Source organism: Ochlerotatus camptorhynchus, unplaced genomic scaffold (genome assembly GCF_037179485.1).
Source record: "Ochlerotatus camptorhynchus isolate MF236.1 unplaced genomic scaffold, CSIRO-AGI_Acam_v1.1 ptg000100l, whole genome shotgun sequence".
NCBI classification, from domain to species: Eukaryota; Metazoa; Arthropoda; class Insecta; order Diptera; family Culicidae; genus Ochlerotatus; species Ochlerotatus camptorhynchus.
In genome coordinates this window covers 535,019-556,472 of record NW_027040590.1, presented here as the reverse complement: position 1 = coordinate 556,472, position 21,454 = coordinate 535,019, and the positions used below count along the sequence as shown (strand labels likewise).

Sequence of the window (21,454 nt, the reverse complement as noted above, 5' to 3'; positions counted from 1 at the left end):
GTAGCTATTACTTTGATTTCCGCTTGAGAAGCATAGGCACGCAAAGTCTTATCTGATGAGTAACGCAAATCGTGCAGCTTATTCCCTTTGGAATTGTTCCGAATTATTTCAATAAGAACTTCCTTCCAGTGTTCAAAAGCTTTCTTATCCACGTCTGTTTCCCCTTCGGAAGGTCTGCATTCTTCAATGCTCAGAGAACAGAGGGACATATTGTTCATCGTGGCAATCAAAGACGCGTTTTCCGATGTCCGATGGTTGATAACAGCACCGGAGTCCGTACCAGCTGTTTTTAAAGCCTTAAGCAACTGTTCCTTTTCGGATCTCATGGTAGTTAATTCGGTTCTCATCGCTGACAATTCTTCCATAAGCTTTTGCTTAGTGCCTTTAGATTTCCTGTGAAAACACATTACATGCTGTATCAGTTACTCTGTCTCGACTTACAGATTATATTCCATAAAGGACTTCATTCATGTTATGATACCCTGCCTCAACTGTCAGAGCACACTTCAATTCACCAGGATTCTGCCTCGACTAGAAATCCATAAGTTAGAGAAAAAAAAAATAAAACTTACCGTTTGGGAGAAGATTTGGTTCTGGTACCATCTGCGCCATTGTCGTGATTTTCGGTTGTTCCGGGTGGCTTGACGAACCGATTTGCTTGCTGATGTGGCTCCATGGAATGAATAAGCAAGACTGCTCCACTGTTGCTCTATTTAAAGGTGAATGTCGCTCCTAAATGCGACCGATCGTTACGCCGTTCGTTGATTGAATGAGCCAAACTGCTTCGCTGCTGTTCATTTTATAGCTGGGAAAACACATTGTTTTGCTAGTTACCGCTTTTTCAAGCAACCGTTCATCAGACCTCTGAAAGTGGAATTACCCAAACGAATGAAGATCGAACGGAAGATAGAAAGGCTTTGCAATAATGAGGGAAATATTTCGGTTTTTAATATTTCTTTAAGAAGATGCATGGGTGCCTATTTTGAAGTCATTTATTTATAAACATTCTCATGTTATCTCTACAATCAGTAACCTCGCATTGAATATTATTCAAGACTTTTCAAATGTTCTGCATGTTCTGTAGATCCGCAATTTGTTCAAACATTCAAATGACGTCTTTCAGACATCCTTCCAAGACAGAAGAATGATTAGAGAGTATGTAAAGGATATAAAGGTGGTCGGAGATTTAAGGCCCTTTGGATATTGTTAAGACTTCAGGTCTATCAATAACTATTCTTAGGATATTCAACTGATCATAAAATTCAAATGACGTCTCCAGATAATCTCTCAAGATATTAGTGAACTCAGGGTTATCAATAAATCTGAAGATCTTAAACTGGTCAAAGATTCATTTGGTTCTCTCAAAAATAGCATATTGGTCTGCTGATCGAAGACTGCAATAAAGTTCTCCATATATTTTTCAAGGCTTCAGGTTGATCAAATATCATTGTGAGATGTTCTCCCAAAACTGCACGTTGGTCAGGAAGTATTTAAAAGATCTCCAGTTTATCGAAGATATCAATGAAGCCCTGTGAATATTCAAGGAAATCAAGTTTTATTCTGAAATAATCGATTTTGGTTACATTTTTCATATTTGACATATTCAGGAAGGAGCTTAAAATATGAAGTCAAAAACATCAAATGATGTAAAAAATCTTCATATGCTAGCTTAAAATTTAAAAAATGTTCAGGTTCCGGATGTCTTCAAACAACTTCACAAATCATGAATTGTCTTCAAATTGTCTGCATGAAAAAATACCTTCACATAATTTTAAATACCTTCAAAATGAAGATATTTCTTCAAATCTGGTGTCCCTAGTTTGAAGAAAGTTCCACCTTTGAAGAAAGAAATCAAACATACATTTCAGAACATCGTTTAAAAAAATAAGAAACATATGACTATTAAAACAATTAACTTTTCCTATTCACTTCCGGGGATCCAAGGATTTTCCCGGATGTCAAATAAACACTTCCTGAATCCCTGGATATGGAAGCTCTACGTATCCTCGACAGATCCGCGTATTTCGTCTACAATGTGCAGACTCCAGTTCCTGAATTATCGATGAAAGTAATCTGTCACTTCTAATGTTTTATTATTATTATTATTATTATTATTATTATTATTATTATTCAAAGCCTCCATTTTAAACGCTATAACACAGGCAACAGCCTAATGTCAAACCGAAGGGTGATCGCTAAAAGCTGGATCACATTATTTTCAAGCTGTTGAATAAAAAAGTGTCCATTGTCTCTCCAGAATTATACAAATACAAATCAATCATTCGAGCAGCTCCTCGCGTGCATTTTCTGAGCTCCCTTCGATAAATACAAACAGACACATTTTCCAGCAATAAGCAAATTGATCAAAGACTATCGTTTTAGGTACTGCCGCAGCAAACCAGACAATACAGACCCATCAAGGATGAAAGCACCGGACTGGAAACGTCCATACTGGGGATCAGCGTGATGGTCTCGCATAGCCATTTCATCAAAGGAAAACTGAAGGTGAGTGCCCTGCAGCCATGAATGATATGGATCGTTGATTGATCAATAGAATGCCAGTTTGAGTAACGTTGATTGAAGGTGGATGATTTCAGTTGAAATCCAACTTGTTTTGTTCTGCACGTCTGATGAATTAACTTTCGAGCAAACTTTGTACATCTGTCTAACAAAGCATACGCCCACAGATTTGCATTTAAATAATGTTCACAATGCACTCTCGGCGTGGCATTGCTCGTTGGTACGACCTGGTAAATACTGCCGTTTCCACCCGTTGTGGCGCCGAGTTCATTCAAATGTTAATCAAAACGGAGAGAGAAAGTTAAATTAATTAATTATAAATTTTAATTTCAATCTACTTCATCCCCCATTTGTCGCACGTTTCTTGAGATGAATACAAGGAAAAACTGCGCTCAACAAAGTTGTATGCAGCGCCAAGGGAAAGTGTAGGAAAATGGCTTTTTTTTGTGTCGTTTTGTTCGTGAGTCCAGATTGTTTACCTTCAACACTTTTCCTGGGACGGCACCTACTCGAATCATGCTTATCTACCATGGTGGTAGTGGAGCGTAGTCGTATCCAAGAACGTGCTGTCCCGTCCCGGCACGAGTTTAAACCGATCACAAAAGATTCAATTCCATCACGGGTAAACGGTGTTAATTAAAAGTTAAATTGATTCGAGGTACCTTATTTTTTGGTTGCAGAAGTTGACCTGAGCTGGACTTGACTCAAAACAATAGGATAGAAAAGGTTTTCCTTGTGGATGGATAGTGTGTGCCGGTCATCAGGCACTTTTTAAGTATACCTTATTACGTTGTTTTTCCTTTTTATTATACTACTATTGCGTCGATTTCACTTTCACTAATTCAATATTTACTTTCTACTTCTACTTAAAAAAACTATGACATAAAAGTATTTCGTTTACTAACGGGTGGCAACGTAAATTTTGGAATTTCTTTCTCAAGCTGTCAAAAAAAGACAAACATACTTGAAGAAGATCTGATTTATTGAAATTAAAGATACATTGTCCATTGTTGAAAAAAAAAATAGTGAACATTTGAAAACGGTCCGACATCGGATGTTCGGCGAAGCTTCCGTTTGATGTCGGAACAGGAGCGTTGTACGGCCGTCATGTCAACTTTGCGAATGCATCTCTTGATTCTACCAATCAACTGTTTGCAATTCGTGGCTCTCCAGTTATTTTTGTACACCAAGGAGCTCAAAACCCCGAAGAAATCTTCGATTGGGCGACACTGAGGCAGATTTGTCAGATTGTGGTTTTTGGGTACAAATGGGATCGAATGGGTATTCAGGAACGATTGTGTTTTTTTGGCGCAATGCGATGACGCTTTATCCGACCAAAACACGTATTGTCCATCAGCATGATGTTTTTGTAGAAACGGGATCAAAATTTTCTTCAAACGTTCTGGTATATTGATTGATTGCTAAACCAGAAGGCTTGAACCATGGCTTAGAAATGCCTTTCTCGGTCCTTTTGCGTCCATAATTTTGGCTGGTCTTCCACTTCCTTGCTTCCGAGCAGTTTTTGGGGATCTTAGGATATGGTAAACAGTCGAAGCCGCAACATTTTCGCTTTTAAAATGTTGTACCGTATACTTTTTGCCGAGATTTCTGTGCAGCTCGTAGAACTGTACAACGCGCTCGCGAAATACTTCTTGTTTCGACGGCATTTTGAGCAAAACTGAGCAAGCATAAACAAAACAGAAAATACTAGCAGAAAGAGGAGCGAGAGAGCTAACACATACACACTCTTATTTCTCTCTGAGCTCGTTTGTTGTTGAGCATAGAGGCCTCGAAAAAATTCCAAAATTTTGTTATAGTCAAGATTTCTATAGTACGGTTGTAACGGTTGTAGTACGATCCCTTACTGTACACCGTTCGAAAAATTCATGTTTATTTCTGCGAGATATAGCGCACATAAAATTAACGCTAGATTTGGCATAAATCTACGCGATATTGTAAACGATTTCGCAGTTTATGCCAAGTATAGCTCAAAATTAAACGAAGGGAGATTTTACACGATAGTTAAAATTCAGAATTTTTATTTCTGTGTAGGAACCGGCATTAACGAATACGATTGCTACTCTGTTATTGCCAGACCAGCTGTAATTACACAGAGAACCAATAGACGATGCTTGGGACTAGCAATCATCCTCAATGTGTAAAAACTGGTGATCTTAAATTACGCAATACCAGCGCCGGCCGCGCCCGAACACAGGTCAAGAAAGGAATGGGAAGGATTGTTTTGACATGACACTCGCTTTGATGGAAGCCGAGAACACCTCTGCACTTCAACGAGGAATCACTGGGATATTGGGTAATAGGGTTGGGTTTGCAGCAGGGTTCGTTTTGGTAAACGATAAGCTGAATTGATGTCCTAACAATCATACAACGCGAAGGAGCTAGGGATTGAACCCACGGTCTTCTGCTCAGTAAGCAAAAACGTTTGCCACTTGGCAGACGAGCTCCTTTTTAATCATCGAGTTGCTGTTATTACCAAGTAGACATGTTAACATACCCATTGACGAATCTTGAATGTGGATGGGCTTGAGATTAGGCTCATGATGTTCTGCTCAGTAAGCAAAACCGGTTGCTCTAAGGCCACCGAGCCCCTCATATCACATTATAGCCTTACTCAAGTTTTTATAACTATTCAAACCCGGCACCGACGACAAAGAAAAGTTTTACAAAATACACGATAAACAAGTGATCTTACCGAGGGGGCGACACATCTAAATCTCAATTTTAGATGCTCAAAAAATCTCACACTTAGCCAATAAATCTTTGAAAAATCTTCTTTCATTTCTCGCATCTACTTGCATCGCGCATCATCTTTTTGCAGGAAATCTTCAAAATCGTGATAAATCTTCTTTCTATCTACTCAGCGTACGCGCAGCTAGCCACAGAAAAACACAATATTTCCTGCATCGTAGATAGAGTCGTCCCCCTCGGATCTTACCATAAATTTTTAATATGAAAGTACCTGGGACCGCGTTTTTCTGCTCAGTAAGCAAGCCACTGCAACCGACGATCTTTGAAATCCCTAAAACTAAAAGCGACGAAAGAGTACTTAGGCCTTCATTAAGATCCACTTTCACGCGACGTTCAATGTTTCGATTTTCTCTTTACGCATGGTTCAGGCAATCATAACAAGCTATGACCGACGTAACGATTGTTAGTACCATATGAGATTAAAGTTAATTGAGGACAAACTTTTATTTAAGGGTAATTTGGAGAGATTACTTCCTGGTGTCTTGCGAAAAGTTTTTAAAAAGATAGTAGACCACCTTTTGGAAAAAAAAATTAGCTTCCGGAAAGTCACAAGTCTGGTCCTCTGGAAGATCCGGAATATCGGTAAAAGTGATCAATTCATGAAACTGATCCTAGTGCTGCGTGGCTTTTTTCAAAATTACTCAAAATGTCTTATCAGAATTAATTCGGAGTTGTGTGTGTGTGTGTATGTGTGTGTGTGTACAATCTAACCCCCACTGTCCGGCAGTGTTATTATGGAAGAAAACTGCTTTTATTACCCTTAAATTAAAGCAGGTTTAGTCCGGGAGTTAGAAGGTGTTAGCTCTATTGCAGCTCCAGTGACCCATTTCAGAATGCCTGGTAATTCACGACCACTCCGAGGTCACTTTTACTTACAATAAGCCCCGCATGTTCACTCTACCTTTATCAAATGGATAATGGTATCATAAACACACTTCCAGATTCAAAAATATTATTTCCAAATCTGGCACGTATATAGTTTTGAAATTTGTTCAACTGTATTAAATCGATTTGAATGGACATTTCTTACCAATTTTGTTTCGAATACCTCTTGATTCATCTACTGGCAGCACTTACTGGCCCTTACCGGCGACCAACCCTTACTCAAATGCTTCAACTTCCCGGATGGCGGCCCGCTTGATTCACTCCATCTTGATGACCTTCTGTTTGCCTATCAGCCTCTTCCACTTTTCGTCCTTCAGATACAAATCCGGAATAAGATCTTTTTTTTTACACCATCAATTTTAGAGTTTTTTTTAATCGTTCAAATTGATAAAAACCATAAAAACAAAGAGACTTTTTTTTTAGCCGTTCGTATGTGAGGCACGATTTTGGCACAAAATAACCTTCGAATTTGTCTTTTAGCACTTTGATATCTCCTTCCTGTGCTTCTGTCAATCCGAACGTATCCAATACGCGAACGCACTCTTCACCAATACAATTCAAAAACGTTGCTGCTTGTATGTGTGGTGGTTTGTTCACTAGCTCCGTTGCAACCGAATACCAGTTAAACTGACGCCACCACTGCTTCCATTTGGTCGCCATGTTTTCCTCGATGACGAGCAGTTTCGGTGGTTTAATCGACGCTGCGTGGGCCAACATAACCTTGTTTTCTTCGCCTGGCATCATTCTGTTGGAAATTTCTCACTATTTTCACTCTGCAAACATGTTTACACTCTCACGTCTTACCGGTAATACCAATCACAATCAATAATTCGAAAAACAGAACAGATTCACAAATATTTTCCATTATCTGACACCATGTGATATTCAGGCATCTGTAGAGGACGAGTCTTGGGTACAGAATCAGGTTCACCTAATTTGCGCAATACCTTATCAGAATTAATTCGGAGTTGTGACCCAAATATGGAACCACGTAACAATCCACCGGAAGATCCGGAACATCCGTAAAAGTGTTCAATTCATGAAACAGATCCTATTGTTCCTCGGTTTTTTTTTTTTCTCGAAATCACTCATAGACGTCTTATCAGAATGAATTTGAAATTGTGATCGAAATATGGACCCAGAGGACTACGTAATAGTCTTCCGGAAGATCCTAAAGATCTGTAAAAGTGGTCATTCCACGAATCTGATCCTAGCGCTTGGCGGTTTTTTGAAACCACTCATAGACGTATTAACAGAATGAATCCGGAGATGTGACCGGAATATGAACACTGGGGATTATGGTTTGGCCTACCGGGAGATCCAGAACATCCGTAAAAGTGATCAATTCATGAAACTGATCCTAGACTTCTGCGGTTTTTTTCTTATCCTCTTATATACGTCTCATCAGAATGAATTTGAAGCAGACATCATTCGTTGCTAGACCGTCAAGCAGTATAGTTCGTTCGTTCGTTCGCTTCGCTATCGAGTTTTTTCTAGTTCGTTTTATTGCTACGTTCGCATCGTGGAAGCACCGACAAACCGACATGAATTATCATACAAAGAACCATAAAATTTCTGATCAAAGCACAAAACTGACATCTGCCGCCGTGTTCGCGAAAAATGTGTATCCTAGCCACGAACACGCATGCAAAATGTATGAGTTGGTTCGTGTCTAATCTATTCCGGTCTTATTATTTTTATCTAGATAAAAAAATTCTATGGTTTTGACAGATGCACATTTGAATCCGCCGTTATGGATTCTCGATCAAGAGTTAAGTTTAAGTTTCATGTCGGTTTGTCGGTGGTGGAAGTGCCGTCATCGACAGGTGCATTGGCAAGTCTATTTGCACTAGGATTGGGCGATCTTCATAGAAAGATCGATCTTGACGGATCGATCTTATATTTGGCTCTAGAATCGATCCACTGATCCACAAAGAATCCATCTTTGGTCGATCGATCTTTTGATTTTTTTTTAAATACGTTTGTTTATGTTAGTACCCCAAGAAATTCATTCCTTTATAATATTCAATTAAATCACCGAAAAGAAATTATTAATTGAATAAAATGCGCGCAAATCAACGAGCAAACGAAAACAAAAAGGTCGGTGGGATTTTTCTGAGGCATAAAAATCTCTGGTCACGTCTTCCTTCGGAAGGGAAGTAAAGCCGTTGGTCCCGGCCCATGTGTGTTGAATGGGTGCGATATCCTACGCAAGTGTGGAAGCTGCCTTCCTGCACATTCGATTGCCGTCAATGGATGGCAATCGATGTCCGTCGGTGATTGGCACTAGATTGCGGAACACAGACCGACGTTAAATAAAGGAAAGAAAGAAGAAAACAAAAAGGAAATGAACGTCACACTTGCTCACTGTCAATGTGTGCGTGTCAATTCAGTTCGGTTGAGAACAAAGTACACGGAGAAACAGAATGATGTATTATTGATTCAAGTTGATTAATTTTCAAGAAAAACGGGACAGCTCACAACGAAAAATAAATATTAATCATTTGAATAATCAATCAATGCATAATTCTGTTTCTCCGTGTAGTTTAAATGTGACGGAAAGGAGCAATGACCACAGGAGGCAGGTTGAACAAACCTTCAAATGTTGATGTATTCGTAAATATAGGAAACGCAAATAGTGACGTCATTGTTATCCAGCTAATAACATAGGGAGCGATGCTGATGATGATGTTATTTTCGTTGAATTTACCAAATTTATACGCTTAAAAAAACAAAAAGCGTTTGAAACTCGAAAATATCGAAAGAAAAAATCGATTTTTCGATCTTTTTGTGGACAAAGAATCGATCCGAAAAATCGGATATCGGGATGAAAAAGATCGATCTTCCAAAACTCGATCCAAGATCGCCCAATCCTAAATTACACTTGCCAATAAACAAAGCATGGTACGCAAGCGTACTACTGCTCCTGCATCGGAGGGCCCTATCAAGAAGGCCCAAACGGATCCCAGCGCTGCTTCGGATGACGCAGCAAATCGGCTGCTACAGAGCAACCAATTCTCGGTACTCGGAGTAGAAAATAAGGGTGGTGACACCGTTGAAATTGCGAAAAGGATTCCCCCGCTTTTTACCCCGATGAAGGACGTCGCCCAGCTTAGGGATGAGCTGGCAAAACGCAAATTGTTCCCGCGATTCAAAATCTGTAGCGTTGGAACAAATATCATGTGCTCCAGCCTACAGTGACCTGCTGAAGAACAGCACAGTGGAGTTTTACACTCACGAGTTGTTTTACGAGGTCTGTCGTCGTACGAAGCAGCTACCGTAAAAGATGAACTGGTGAGGCTAGGATTGAAACCAGAGACAGTCCACCCAATGAATCGACGGCCTATACCCAAAACCAACTATCGCGACCAACTGTTTCTGGTCAACCTCACGAAGGGCTCCACCACCCTTACTGCGCTCAAGAGCAACCTACGTGACCTATTCCAAGTCATTATCGACTGGGAATACTACAAGCCGCAACACCGTGATGTGACCCAATGCACAAGTTGCCTCTCCTTCGGCCATGGCACGAAGAACTGTCATATGAAACCACGCTGCGACAAGTTTGCTATGGCCCACTCGACGGCGACCTGTGCTCAAGCTGATGACACCGACCCGAAGTGCGTGAATTGCAGCGGAACTCACCGTGCCACTACTCGGGACTGTCCCAAGCGAACGGAATTCATCACCATGAGGAAGAAGGTGGCTACTAGCAACCAGCCAGGCCGGCATCGAAATAAATGTGCACCACCAGCCTTCACGGACGAACAATACCCGGCAATCCGTCCTCGTCGTCTGGTCCCAAATCTTCCACCGCTACCTCTCAACAACAGTCAACGAGTCGCCTCCTCAGCTCAACATCGCCTCACTGCTGCTGCAGCTCTGCCAAATCAAGCTTCCGCCTTGGCGCCTGGACTATCGTATGCCCGTGTTGCCTCAGGTGACTCAGTTGACGAATCTCCGTTCACCTCAGAGGAACTTGTGACGCTCATGGCCGAGGTCATCATCATCATGCGTACCTGCAAGACTCGATCTGAACAGCTTCATGCTGCCTTGTCACTCGTCACCAAGTATGGACCGTGAAGCTATAAAAATTGCAAATTGGAACGCTTGCTCACTGACGAACAAGCATAGAGAGCTACTCGATTTCCTCAACACCAAGGAGGTCGACAATGCTATCATCACCGAGACGCACCTGAAGCCCGAACTGAACGTATTCCTTCCCGACTTCCGGCTCGTCAGACCTAATCGCTTCTGCTCTGGAGGTGGAGGAGTGGCCATTGCTGCAAGACGGAACATCAGTTGCCGGCTGCTACCAAACTTCCAGCTGAAAACAATTGAAGCGGTTGGAGTGGAGGTGAGCACATCACTTGACCCAATCACCATCATCGCGGCCTACTGCCCCAAGCAAACCAACATCAGGGATGGGTCGTCAGTGGCCCTCTGGAAAGACATCATCAAACTCACCCGGAGGAGCGGGAACTTTATCATCGCTGGCGATCTGAACGCAAAACACCAAGCTTGGGGCAACGGTCGGAGCAATCGAAACGGCTCCATCATGAAAGAAGACCTGCAAGAGGGCCACTATACCATCTTGTCCCTGGACTCTCCCACCCGGTTGAGTCGGTCTGGGGTCCATGCGACCATCGACATCTTCGTAAGCAACATGGGACACAATGTCTCGCAACCTGTGGCATTCCAGGAGCTGAGCTCGGACCACTATCCGGTGGTGGCCGAAGTTGGATCCTCGATAAACCGATTCGAAGCTTCCCGGCGCAACTACCATCGAGTCAACTGGGCGCAATATCAACACTGCGTCGACACAACCATCGACTACGATGTCAAACCGGGGACGTCCGAAGATGTTGACCGGTGCCTACAAACCATCGAGGAGGTGATTTCCCGGGCCAGGGAACAATACGTGCCAGTATCCAGAGAGGTGAGTAACACTCTGAACCTTGACAGCCCTACCAAAGATCTCATTAGACTCCGTAACACCATTCGTAGGCAGTACCAGCGTACTGGCCTGCCTAACTTGAAGACCAATTGTAATCGATTAACAAAGATCATTCAGGCCAGGATGGTGGATCTCAGAAATAACGATTTTGCTAGTAAGATCCGCTCTCTCCCAGATTGTGCTAAGCCCTTCAGGAAACTTACAAAAATTCTTAAAAACAAGCCTAGGCCCATTCCACCACTGACCCCACTGGATCGTCCCGGTGACCCAGTGGTTCATCTGATAACTCCTGAAGAGAAGGCTGCCGCGATAGGTCAACACTTCGTCAGCTCCCATAATCTCGGACAAAACATCGTCAGCCCTCATGAATCTGAGGTTGCTGAAAATGCAACCAATCTTATTCAGATTCCTAACATTTTTCCAGAGGAATCCGAGACTACGGCTGACGAACTGTTGGCCTATATCAAATCATCTAAAAACATGAAGGCGCCAGGTTTCGACAGCACCCTGAATCAGGAACTCAAACACTTGAGTTCCAGATTCTACAACCATCTGGCACTGATTTTTAATCTGTGCCTCCGACTTGGCTACTTCCCTTCGTGCTGGAAGTTAGCTAAAGTCATCTCCATTCAGAAACCTGGGAAGGATTCTTCCTTTCCTTCAAGTTACCGACCCATCAGCCTTCTCTCAGGGAATATCCAAGCTGTTCAAAAGGGCAGTTTACCGCCGGCTACTAACATCTGCCGAAGAAAACAACAGTTTGGAGCAGTTTGGTTATCGAAAAGGTCAATCAACCGTCCACCAACTGACTCGAGTAACAAACATTCTTAGACGGAACAAGTCTGTTTCGAAAACATCTGCCATGGCGTTGTTGGACGTTGAAAAAGCGTTCAATAATGTCTGGCATGATGGCTTGGTGTTCAAATTGCAGCAGTACGGTCTTCCAATCTTCCTATGAAGATAATTAACAACTACCTATCGAACAGGACGTTCCGAGTCTCTCTGAATGGCATCACATCGGATGCTTTCAACATAAGCTTGCTGTCTACAAACAAATCATCCTTCCCGTAATAGAATACGGGATGCCAATCTGGGAGAGTTGCGCCAAATGTCATCACCTTTAACTCCAAAGGATCCAGAACAAGATCCTTAGGATGGTCCTAAACAGTCCCCCGCGGACTATAAATTCTGAGATCCACCTACTGGCTGGAATTCAGACATTAGAAGAACGGAGAGTATTCATCATGGAAAGGTTCAGAGACACCTGTCTGACGTCAAATCATCAGATCATACGTGATTCAGCACGTTAAGTTAAGTTATACTCATAGTTAGGTACACAGTTCGAAAAAGTAGAGTAAATTTCTGTTCCATATGATGCACATAAATAGAGCGTCACATATCATATACGTTTACATTATATATCATGTAAAGTTCTGACAATGTAGCAAATATTGTATACAAAAGCCAATATTTGTAAACAACATTGTTTGCAAGTTGCTCGGTTGCGTGAAATGAAAAACAAGTGTACGTGATTGAATGTTTACATCACAATTAAAATTCAGAATTTTTATCTGTGTAGGTTATCACTTTTTTTTTCAATTCAAATAAAGAGGTATTCTGTAAACTAGTTGAAAACGTAAATATTAAATTAGAATATCAAATTAAACAAAGATAATGAGGCAGGTAGGCTAATCAATTAAAATGTTAAATCAATATAATGTACATCTCACGATTAATCCAAAAGCAGCGGCTATCTTCGATGACAGCTGGTTAACAGCGAAATAATATCCGCAAAGTTCCTCAACATCAGAGAATGACTCTTTTATAAGCATTACTATGGAATCACCAAAAACATACTGTTTAAAAATCAAGTGACTCCATGCTCTTGTATCACCCAAGGTGTTCTCAATATGAAAGGTGCTCCCAACTGTTCACTTTGAAGATAAAGCAAAAGTAGGGAGCGGTGAACAGCGGAATAAGAAAGGTGAAAGAGACAAACAATTTGCTCACGCACACTCAAGGTGCTGATTGGGTGACGTGCTGAGTCAGCTGTTAAATGTTAAATGTAAGCAGAATATACACCAACGCACTACAAGAATAATAATTATTATTATTTGACTAGCAATGTCAATTTGATTATCGGGAACACCTTTCATCTCATAAACATCTTGAACTTTCCCAGAATAATCATTTGTTTATTTAATTGCGTTTTGTTTTGGATATTCGTCTGCCCGTAGTTTAAGAATATTGTGCGAGTATCAACACGAAAAATGAGTGATTCTGAAAGTGTATCCTCATTAAAATTCGAAAACGATGCAAAAGAAAGTGGAGGTTGAGATGGATATTCAGATCCACTCAAAATCGATTACGATATAAGCCTAGATTCGGCTGGAAAAGCATCCGATTTCTTCCAGAAGTTCTACAATGAAGAATACCTTCTGGATGTGGAACCAGAACCAGAACCAGTGGTCTCATTGATGGACGAATTGGAACCCGTAGCTTCAACATCTTCAACAAAGGTATTTCGCATTGAATGATTTTATCTGTAACTTGAATCATAGCGTGTGTTTTGTTTTTGATTCAGAAAAAGTACCCGGATACTGAGCATCCTGCATCAAGAAAACACAAACTGACATTTAAGGGGTCAGTTTACGAGAAACGCTTCAAGAACCAGAAAAATCAAGATCCTTGTGGATCTCTTGCTGTGGGAGGCGATAGTGCCGATGATGTTGTCAGACAAATATGGATCTACTGTTCGAAGTTTTTGCACCGGGCGGCTGTTTTCCATGACATCATTCATGAGAGTATGGAGGCAGAGTCTAGTGCCTCTTTTGCAAAAGTGTCGTGGGACGAAGAAGCTCTGAGAACTGCGACAACTTTCTGATTGTTCAAGGCAAAACTAGCAAACGTAGTTTTGGTCCAGCGAAGGTCGATGAAGCAATGCTGCAAAGTTGGATATCAAAGAAAATCACTGTTGTAGTGTACAGGTATTCAGACTCTGTAACAAGTCTTCACAGGTGGAACTTATTGGAACAGAGCTTGGTACGACATTTGGAAAAACTACAAGGGACAGCCCTATGGGGTTGTACGCAATGGTGACGTAGGACTACGTGGTCTTATATAATCAATCTTATTCGTTAACTGCAGCAGGAGCCTGTATTTTATGTAGGAATTGGAACTTGAGCGGGTTTCTCTCTGTTATACTCTTTAGTATGACGCGCTTGACATAGATGGCCCACAGCGACTCACGAAGAGCTACTGATTCGGATCAATAATGGTGCGGCTTCTTCCTCCTTCTATGGATGCTCATGTGGGCTGTGGCTCGCTGCTTGCAGTCAGCCTTTCTTTGTGTGCTGGAGAACAATGTTCAACACCACGCGCCAATAACACTGCTGCTGCTGATGCCGACGACCGGACACCACCACACACGGTGAATAGAATTGAATCTTATCAGCGATTGAGGCTGGTATTTTGTGTAGGAATTGGAACTTGAGCGGGGTTCTCTCTGTTTATACTCTTTAGTATGACGCGCTTGACATAGATGGCCCACAGCGACTCACGAAGAGCTACTGATTCCAATCAATAGCGGTGCGGCTTCTTCCTCCTTCTATGGATGTTCATGTGGGCTGTGGCTCACTGCTTGCAGTCAGCCTTTCGTTGTGTACTGGAGAACACCACCACTCACCACGCGGTGATTGAATAAACACCGTTTTGTGAGACCGTATGGAATTCAACTTTGAAATCTGTGTTAGGGAAATCGCCTTTTGCAGGCAAACGGTGATAATTTTAATTTTCAAAGCAACAGTTGCACATTCTTGCAATGTTCAATAGTGACATTTTGAAAAATGATAAAGTCTTAGCTTTAACAGATGCGTAGAAATATTACTAATCGATTGGTGATAAAATTATTGAAATTGGTCCAAGGGTAGCTGAGTTGTTAACGTTCAAAATCTTTCATAATTTGTTACATGTTCCATTTTCGGTTTTCACAAAGTGTACCCCCATATAGAAATAACAGACGTAGTCCTACGTCAAAAGACCGCGCTGGAACAGAGTCTTTGGTTCCCGTGAATAAGATCAAGGCTGAGCTACGGTACTTGAGCGGCGACGATGTAAACTGGGGTTGCTGGGCTAGCTGGACTGCTACTAAGCCAGTTGACGTCAGAGAAAAACTGATGCACGAGACACCCCCTGAACATCTGATCAGCCTGTTTAGCTCTGTACCAGTCCACAGTGACACTCTATTGGAAAAAGCTCGCCTTGATCTACAGATCGCAAACAATATCAACAATGCCTACAGCAGGATCTTGAGAGACCTGAAAAATGACCATGCTGTCATGGGAAAAAGGATTGGATTAATGGAGGATAAGCAAAGAGAATATGCACAGATGGTACAGGCCATGAATAACTCCGTCGCAGCGAAGGAGAATCGCTTTTCCATGGAGTTAGCCAAAACTATGAGTGATTGCATCGATGTTGACCATGCATAGACTGCGATTGACTCCGATTTTTTTTATGTTTCCGAACGCTCGAATAAAATTATCAATAAAAACATTTTCGTAATGAGTATTTTATTACACAAAATCACAATTACTTCATCAGTTCACCAGCACTAGTCAAATTCACCTCAAAAATCCAATGTCTCTCATGGTTTGGCCCAATCCAACACTAGGATCAAAATTTCCCCCAGGTAGATACCCGCACTTTCGGAAAATATTCACACAGCTTCTGTCTTTGAAATCATTCAAAGCTTTTGCTATCGTTATTGCAATATCCTGGTCTCATTCAATTCAGTAAAAAAGCGATAGATCTTCTCCTGCCGTAGTTGGATTGCACGTCGTTCTAGGACCTTCTATAACCTTCTGATAGAAGAATTCTGCTGATGGAGGCGGTGCTGATAGATTTATGAAAATAATGCATGAATTTGTGTTTCGCTTCATCGAGGAACATAACCGGATTCATTTTGTACAGATTAATAAGCCACGTTCTTTCCTCGGCTCCAAAACGAAGGAAACCCTTAGCTTTTTCCTTACGGGAAAAAAAACCTTGTTCTGCTCGTACAATGTAATCCAGTTTGAGATTGTCGACGGATGTTTCGCATATATTTTTGCCAGCTGGCTTTTTTTAAGACCCAAAAAGTAGAACCCGTATAAACATGATATGCGGTGTTGGAGGATGCATTTTGATGTGAAACCCTCTCCTGAATATCGGCCATAGCCTTGAGGTTGAATAAATAATTATTGAAATCTAATCTACGAATCTGGAGCAGTCTATCTGCGTATCAACTCCACGTTAGGTTTTGTTTATTTATCAAAAGAAAAAAAAACTCAACTGAAAAGCAACAATGACTTTTCCGTTGCGGCTCTCATGCGCCTCAATCGCCCCCAGACTCTAATAAATTATAAGCGGCGCAATACTGTTGTCACGACGAGACCCCTCATCGCGGCGGCGCTGCGTCAGCTGTCAACATAGTGACATCGATCTCGAGGAACGTCACGGACTGTCGGAACGTCAACAAAAAGGAAGAAAGGAAAGAACAGTAGAGTAATTTATAGTGCACAATTTATTGTTCAAATCAATGCGGTTTTAATTGTATGTAAGGTGAATTTATCACAATTGTTAATTACTAATTAAATCTATCTAAAGCTAACTATTAACAGTTCATAAAGCTAGTTTTCTACACGATTTACCGTTCAGTGCTAAAATCTAAACCTACATTCTAATTATTGTAAGTACGGATTGATGAAACGTAAATTGAACTTAATACTAGTGGTGAATTTATAGATACAGTTAAAACTAATGCAGTGGACAGTGGGAATCTTAGCGCACCACTTCCAGAGACAGTACACCAAATGTGTAAGTCGTTAATATCAGGATCGCTATAAAATTATCTTAAATAAACACTTAATTACAGCTTAAAGCTCATACACGACAAAAACGTGTTGCTCACCTAGAGTTGGTGATTCTAACCCAACAACTGTTATAATCACCAGAAATAGACATAATTTAAAAAAGGAATTCGAAGCTTTGACCATACCCATGTAATTTTGATACCTTAAATAAAAAAAATCCTAAATGTTGCCAACGAACAGTTTTCAATTATTGGATTGTTTTATTTCGCTCCCTGTTTAAGATATTTTGATGAACATGAGGCACATAATTAAGTAAATCTTTCTTTTAACGTTATTGAAAAAATATCCCAAATCCCTTATCCATAATGAACCAACTGAAAATTCCCCCCATTCAATTTCCATGCAGCACTGCTCAAGCATTTCAAAGACGGAGTCCCTTTTCCTAGGATTCAGATCCTTTAAAAACGATTTAACCGACCGCACAAAAAGAAGACAACTTGATAATTAAGCCATTGTGGCTGCTACGTGAAAGATTTTCCATTCTAGCACCTCGAACGTCAAGACAACCGACGCTTGAGCAGAGACATGCCTTTGTGCGCTCCGCTCGCTCCCGAGCGAAGAAGAAGGCATCGGAGAAGGATTAATTCCAATTATCCTTTCAATTAGCGCGTGGCATTTTCACACAAACCCCTTCTGCTTGGAAAGTGAGAAACTACATTGTACTTCCAAGCAAGGTGTCGAAGCGTGCTTGCGGTCTTTGTCTAACGATGTTCCCATTCTTCTTATGCTTGCAGCTCAAGTGTGAAGCATCGATTCACCAGATCTACCACGAGAGCACGGAGCGGTTTCTGGAGGAGGACCGACCGCGGATATTGGCCACCGGGTCGTCCAGCGGGCACAACATGAACCTTTTCCAGAACAGCGTGTACGACGGGGAGCTGACCGATCAGGGCGATCGGTATCTGACGATGAATGGGTACAAAGGTGAGTGCAAGGGGTGTTGGGTTGTCTTGCGTCTTAGAGCATAGAGATTAGTTCCGGAAGACATACCTCAGGCATTCTTCCTTCAAGAAATAAATCAACATTTTACAGAGCTTTCCCATTCAAGAGGAAAACAAGTGCACACAAACCAGGACCCAGTGGCCTACTCGAGAATAAAACACTTCAAATTTTCACCTGAGTAGTTTGGAAGCCAGTTTGCTTGCACATACAGTAGTCCCTCCGTATATGCGGGGGGTAGTACCGTCCGCCAATTCCGCTATGTGATTAGCGTCAACCATACAGAAAGTCAGCTCAATTGGTTGAAGGACAACCGAAAACAGCGGTGGGTGAACGATACCACCCACCGCACATACGAAGAGGTTACTGTATACGTAACTCTTTTGCTCTGCTCATGGCTAACATGTACCGGTTCCCCTTTACAAGATGAACGAACAATTTTCTTAACTCTGATTCATGTGTTCCGCTCGGAAGCGATCATCCCGAAGAGCACATTTTCCGACCAACAACAGAAAAGGACCCATCTACGCTTTTAAACATAACTTGTAAGAATTTCTCGGAAAACAAAAACTCCACTTTCTGAAAGAGCACAATATTAGTATGCTCCTTCGTCTCGCATGCAAAGCAAAGTGCCTCGCCGAATTTATCTGCATCATTTTTTAGCACTCCTTGCAACAGTATAAGGCACAGATCTCTGCTATTCATATGCGACAACCGGACAACGAACAATCTGATGATTTATGTTGCATATATGTGAAGAGAGCCCAGTACCAGTTATGCTGTAAATAGCACTTGTTGTTGTTGTAAGACTGGGCACCTCACCATCCGTCGACATTCCCATCTTCAAGGCAGACTGTAGGTAAGCAAAACTTTCGAGGACAAAGTAAACTTATCTTTTGAGTCCGCCTCCTGCACAGAGGTACGCGTGCAGGACCAGGACTGACTGCAGTGAGGTCTGACCAGAGCAGACCGGTTGAGTTCCGGCGGAAGCCTGAGTCATGCAAAAGGCAAAGGAGGCACACAAACTTGAATGAGATTTTGAGAATGTTGTTTGCTTTGTACTCGACACTCCCGGCCACTTTCTCGGAGCTAGGGTTATTGCGTTGAGTTGCAGGGAGGAGAGGGAGCGGCGGACTCGAACATGCAGGCACGGAAGACGGGGACCAAAATATTAACATTTCTGAGCCGGAGGGGCTGGATACGTTGGTTGGAGCTTTTGCATCTTATCGTGTGTCGCTCGTTGGAAGCAAGCAAATGGTTTCGGAGAGCGTTGCAGCAGAGGGAGGGAGTGAGATTTATGAAGAGATATTGAGTGCGGCAAGTTTTACGATTCTAAATCGCTGTACATGAATCTAGGGAATATGATGAATAGCAGGGGGGATGTTTAACGATGGAACGTCTGGTGGACGAAGTGGTGTAGTGTGCCCATGGGAACAATCTATGGGAAAATAGCACCATTTCTGTTTCATATGTTATTGGAGTTCCTCCGGAAAAGTAATGGCCAAAGTCGTTAATAACTGATGAGTGGAGAAACTTTCCCAGCAAGCAGATAAGCAAATATAATGATGGATAACACATTTGGAAAGTTTGATGGATTATATGTTTTGCCAGAGGTTTTACAGTGTGATCATCAGTATAATTAAGTGTTATTATTTTTACTTACAACCAGGCTTGCAACCATTCGTTCGCTATATTTTTTGTTTTTGGGATTATAATTCAAGATATGATAATAGAACGTAAAGTATGTATTTGACACATGAAACCTCCTGATGTTGTTTATAAATTTATTTGATAAGGCTCAAATGAATTAACTTTACAGAGCCGAGGATGCTTGGTCACTTTACAATACATCGTAAAACTATAGTCAAAAGGTACAACACAATAATCACTTTATCTTCCGCTATCCAAAAAGCCTCCTCCATCAGAACTGGAGCTGCCTCCAGTGGTTTCATTGTATGGCAGTTACGCCAACGAGGGTCAGAGCGCTTTCATTGCAGCAATGGACGCAAAACGTGGTCAGCACTCACACACGCATCACGAAACGGTTGCTTTCCAAAGTCGACGACGCATAGACCGAAAGAACTGCTGATGAAGAACAATGAGGAGGACAACACAATAATGGTTGCTGCCGAGAAAACAGACGATCGCGTGGCACACATCGAGAGTGGCCTGCTTTTGTCGACAGCCGAGTGAACAATGACCTCCTAATGAATGAATGTGGGTGTCTTAGTGGAATACCTGTTTAAAGAGAAATCTGTCAATTTACGTAGATTATGTATTATTGAATTTGCATAGGCTCAATCGAATAAACTTTACAGAGCCAAGCTAACATTTGCGTTTTACATAGTTAATATCTTAAATTTAAAGCTAGAGTAAAGGGCAAACACGAAATTATTGCGACACCGAAAATGTCATGCCAATTTTCTTATAATGTTTAGAACCAAACCAAAATTTTAGGGTAGTTTTACACATATATTTACTTCAAAAATCAAAAGAAAAGTTAATCGATGGAGCTTTGAGTGTAAAATTGAACGCATTTTCGCTTGATGCCCTCCATCAAAGTCTTTACAGTGTCATCCGGTACCAGTTTCTCAGTTTTTTTTTTCCATTTTCTTAACATGTCCTTCTCGTCTTTGACTGTCTTCTTGCTCTTCCGATGTTCCCGCTTTATTATTGCCCAGCACTGCTCCACCGGGCGCAGCTCCGGACAGTTTGGCGGATTCATGTCCTTTGGAACAAAATGGACAGAATTGGCCTCATATCACTCCAGGACACTTTTAGGTTAGTGGCATGATGCCAAATCTGGCCAAAATAGCGGAGCTTCGTCGTGCTGCTGCAAGAACGGCAAAAGGCGCTTCTCGAGGCACTCAGATTTGTAGATCTCGCCATTTACTGTGCCCTTTGTCACGAAAGGCTCACTCCTCAGTCCGCAAGAGCAGATGGCCTGCCAAATGAGATATTTGGAGGCGAACTTCGACATTTTGTTCTTCTTAAATTTGTCGTCCACATCGAACTTGCTCTTGTCGGTGAAAAACTCCAACCCCGGAATTTGCTTAAAATCGGCTTTTATATACGTTTCGTCGTCCATCACACAGCAGCCATATTTTGTCAGCATCTTCTCGTAGAGCTTCCGTGCCCGAGTTTTAGCCGTCGATTGTTGCCGCTCATCGCGGTTTGGGAAGTTCTGTACCTTGTATGTATGTAGTCAAGCTCTCTTCTTTGCATTTTGGACGTAGCTCTGCGACATGCCGATCTTTTTAGCCAAATCACGGCTTGAGACGTTGGGATTTGCTTTAATCATCCGCTTCACCTTTCCCTCCGTCTTTTTGTTCTCCGGTCTCGGTTTTCTTCTAGAACTGCACGGTCAACCTCTCCTGGAACCGCTTCGACACTCTGGAGACGGTTGAATGGTGAATGTTCAACATTTTTCCCAACTGCCGGTGCGACAGGTCAGGAAATTCCAGGTGTTTGG

General features: G+C 41.8%; 1 protein-coding gene, 1 long non-coding RNA gene and 1 pseudogene across 4 annotated transcripts in view; 2 read left to right on the top strand and 1 right to left on the bottom strand.

Annotated features, from left to right (window-relative positions):
- LOC135698994 (uncharacterized) overlaps positions 1–7,975 on the bottom strand; it is a 35,746-nt gene extending 27,771 nt beyond the window's left edge. Inside the window, exons 1-2 of the long non-coding RNA XR_010517507.1 lie at positions 7,904–7,975; positions 7,719–7,851 (exon numbers count right to left, since the gene is read on the bottom strand). This is a non-coding gene — a long non-coding RNA (uncharacterized LOC135698994). The remainder of the gene's footprint in view (positions 1–7,718; positions 7,852–7,903) is intronic.
- LOC135698993 (uncharacterized) overlaps positions 1–21,454 on the top strand; it is a 580,872-nt gene that overhangs the window by 513,406 nt on the left and 46,012 nt on the right. For all 3 annotated transcript variants that reach the window (XM_065219163.1, XM_065219164.1, XM_065219162.1), the window contains 2 exons: positions 2,383–2,505; positions 17,778–17,967. In XM_065219163.1, the coding sequence (XP_065075235.1) occupies positions 2,383–2,505; positions 17,778–17,967 (313 nt within the window). The remainder of the gene's footprint in view (positions 1–2,382; positions 2,506–17,777; positions 17,968–21,454) is intronic.
- LOC135698982 (uncharacterized) lies at positions 9,505–15,621 on the top strand (annotated as a pseudogene).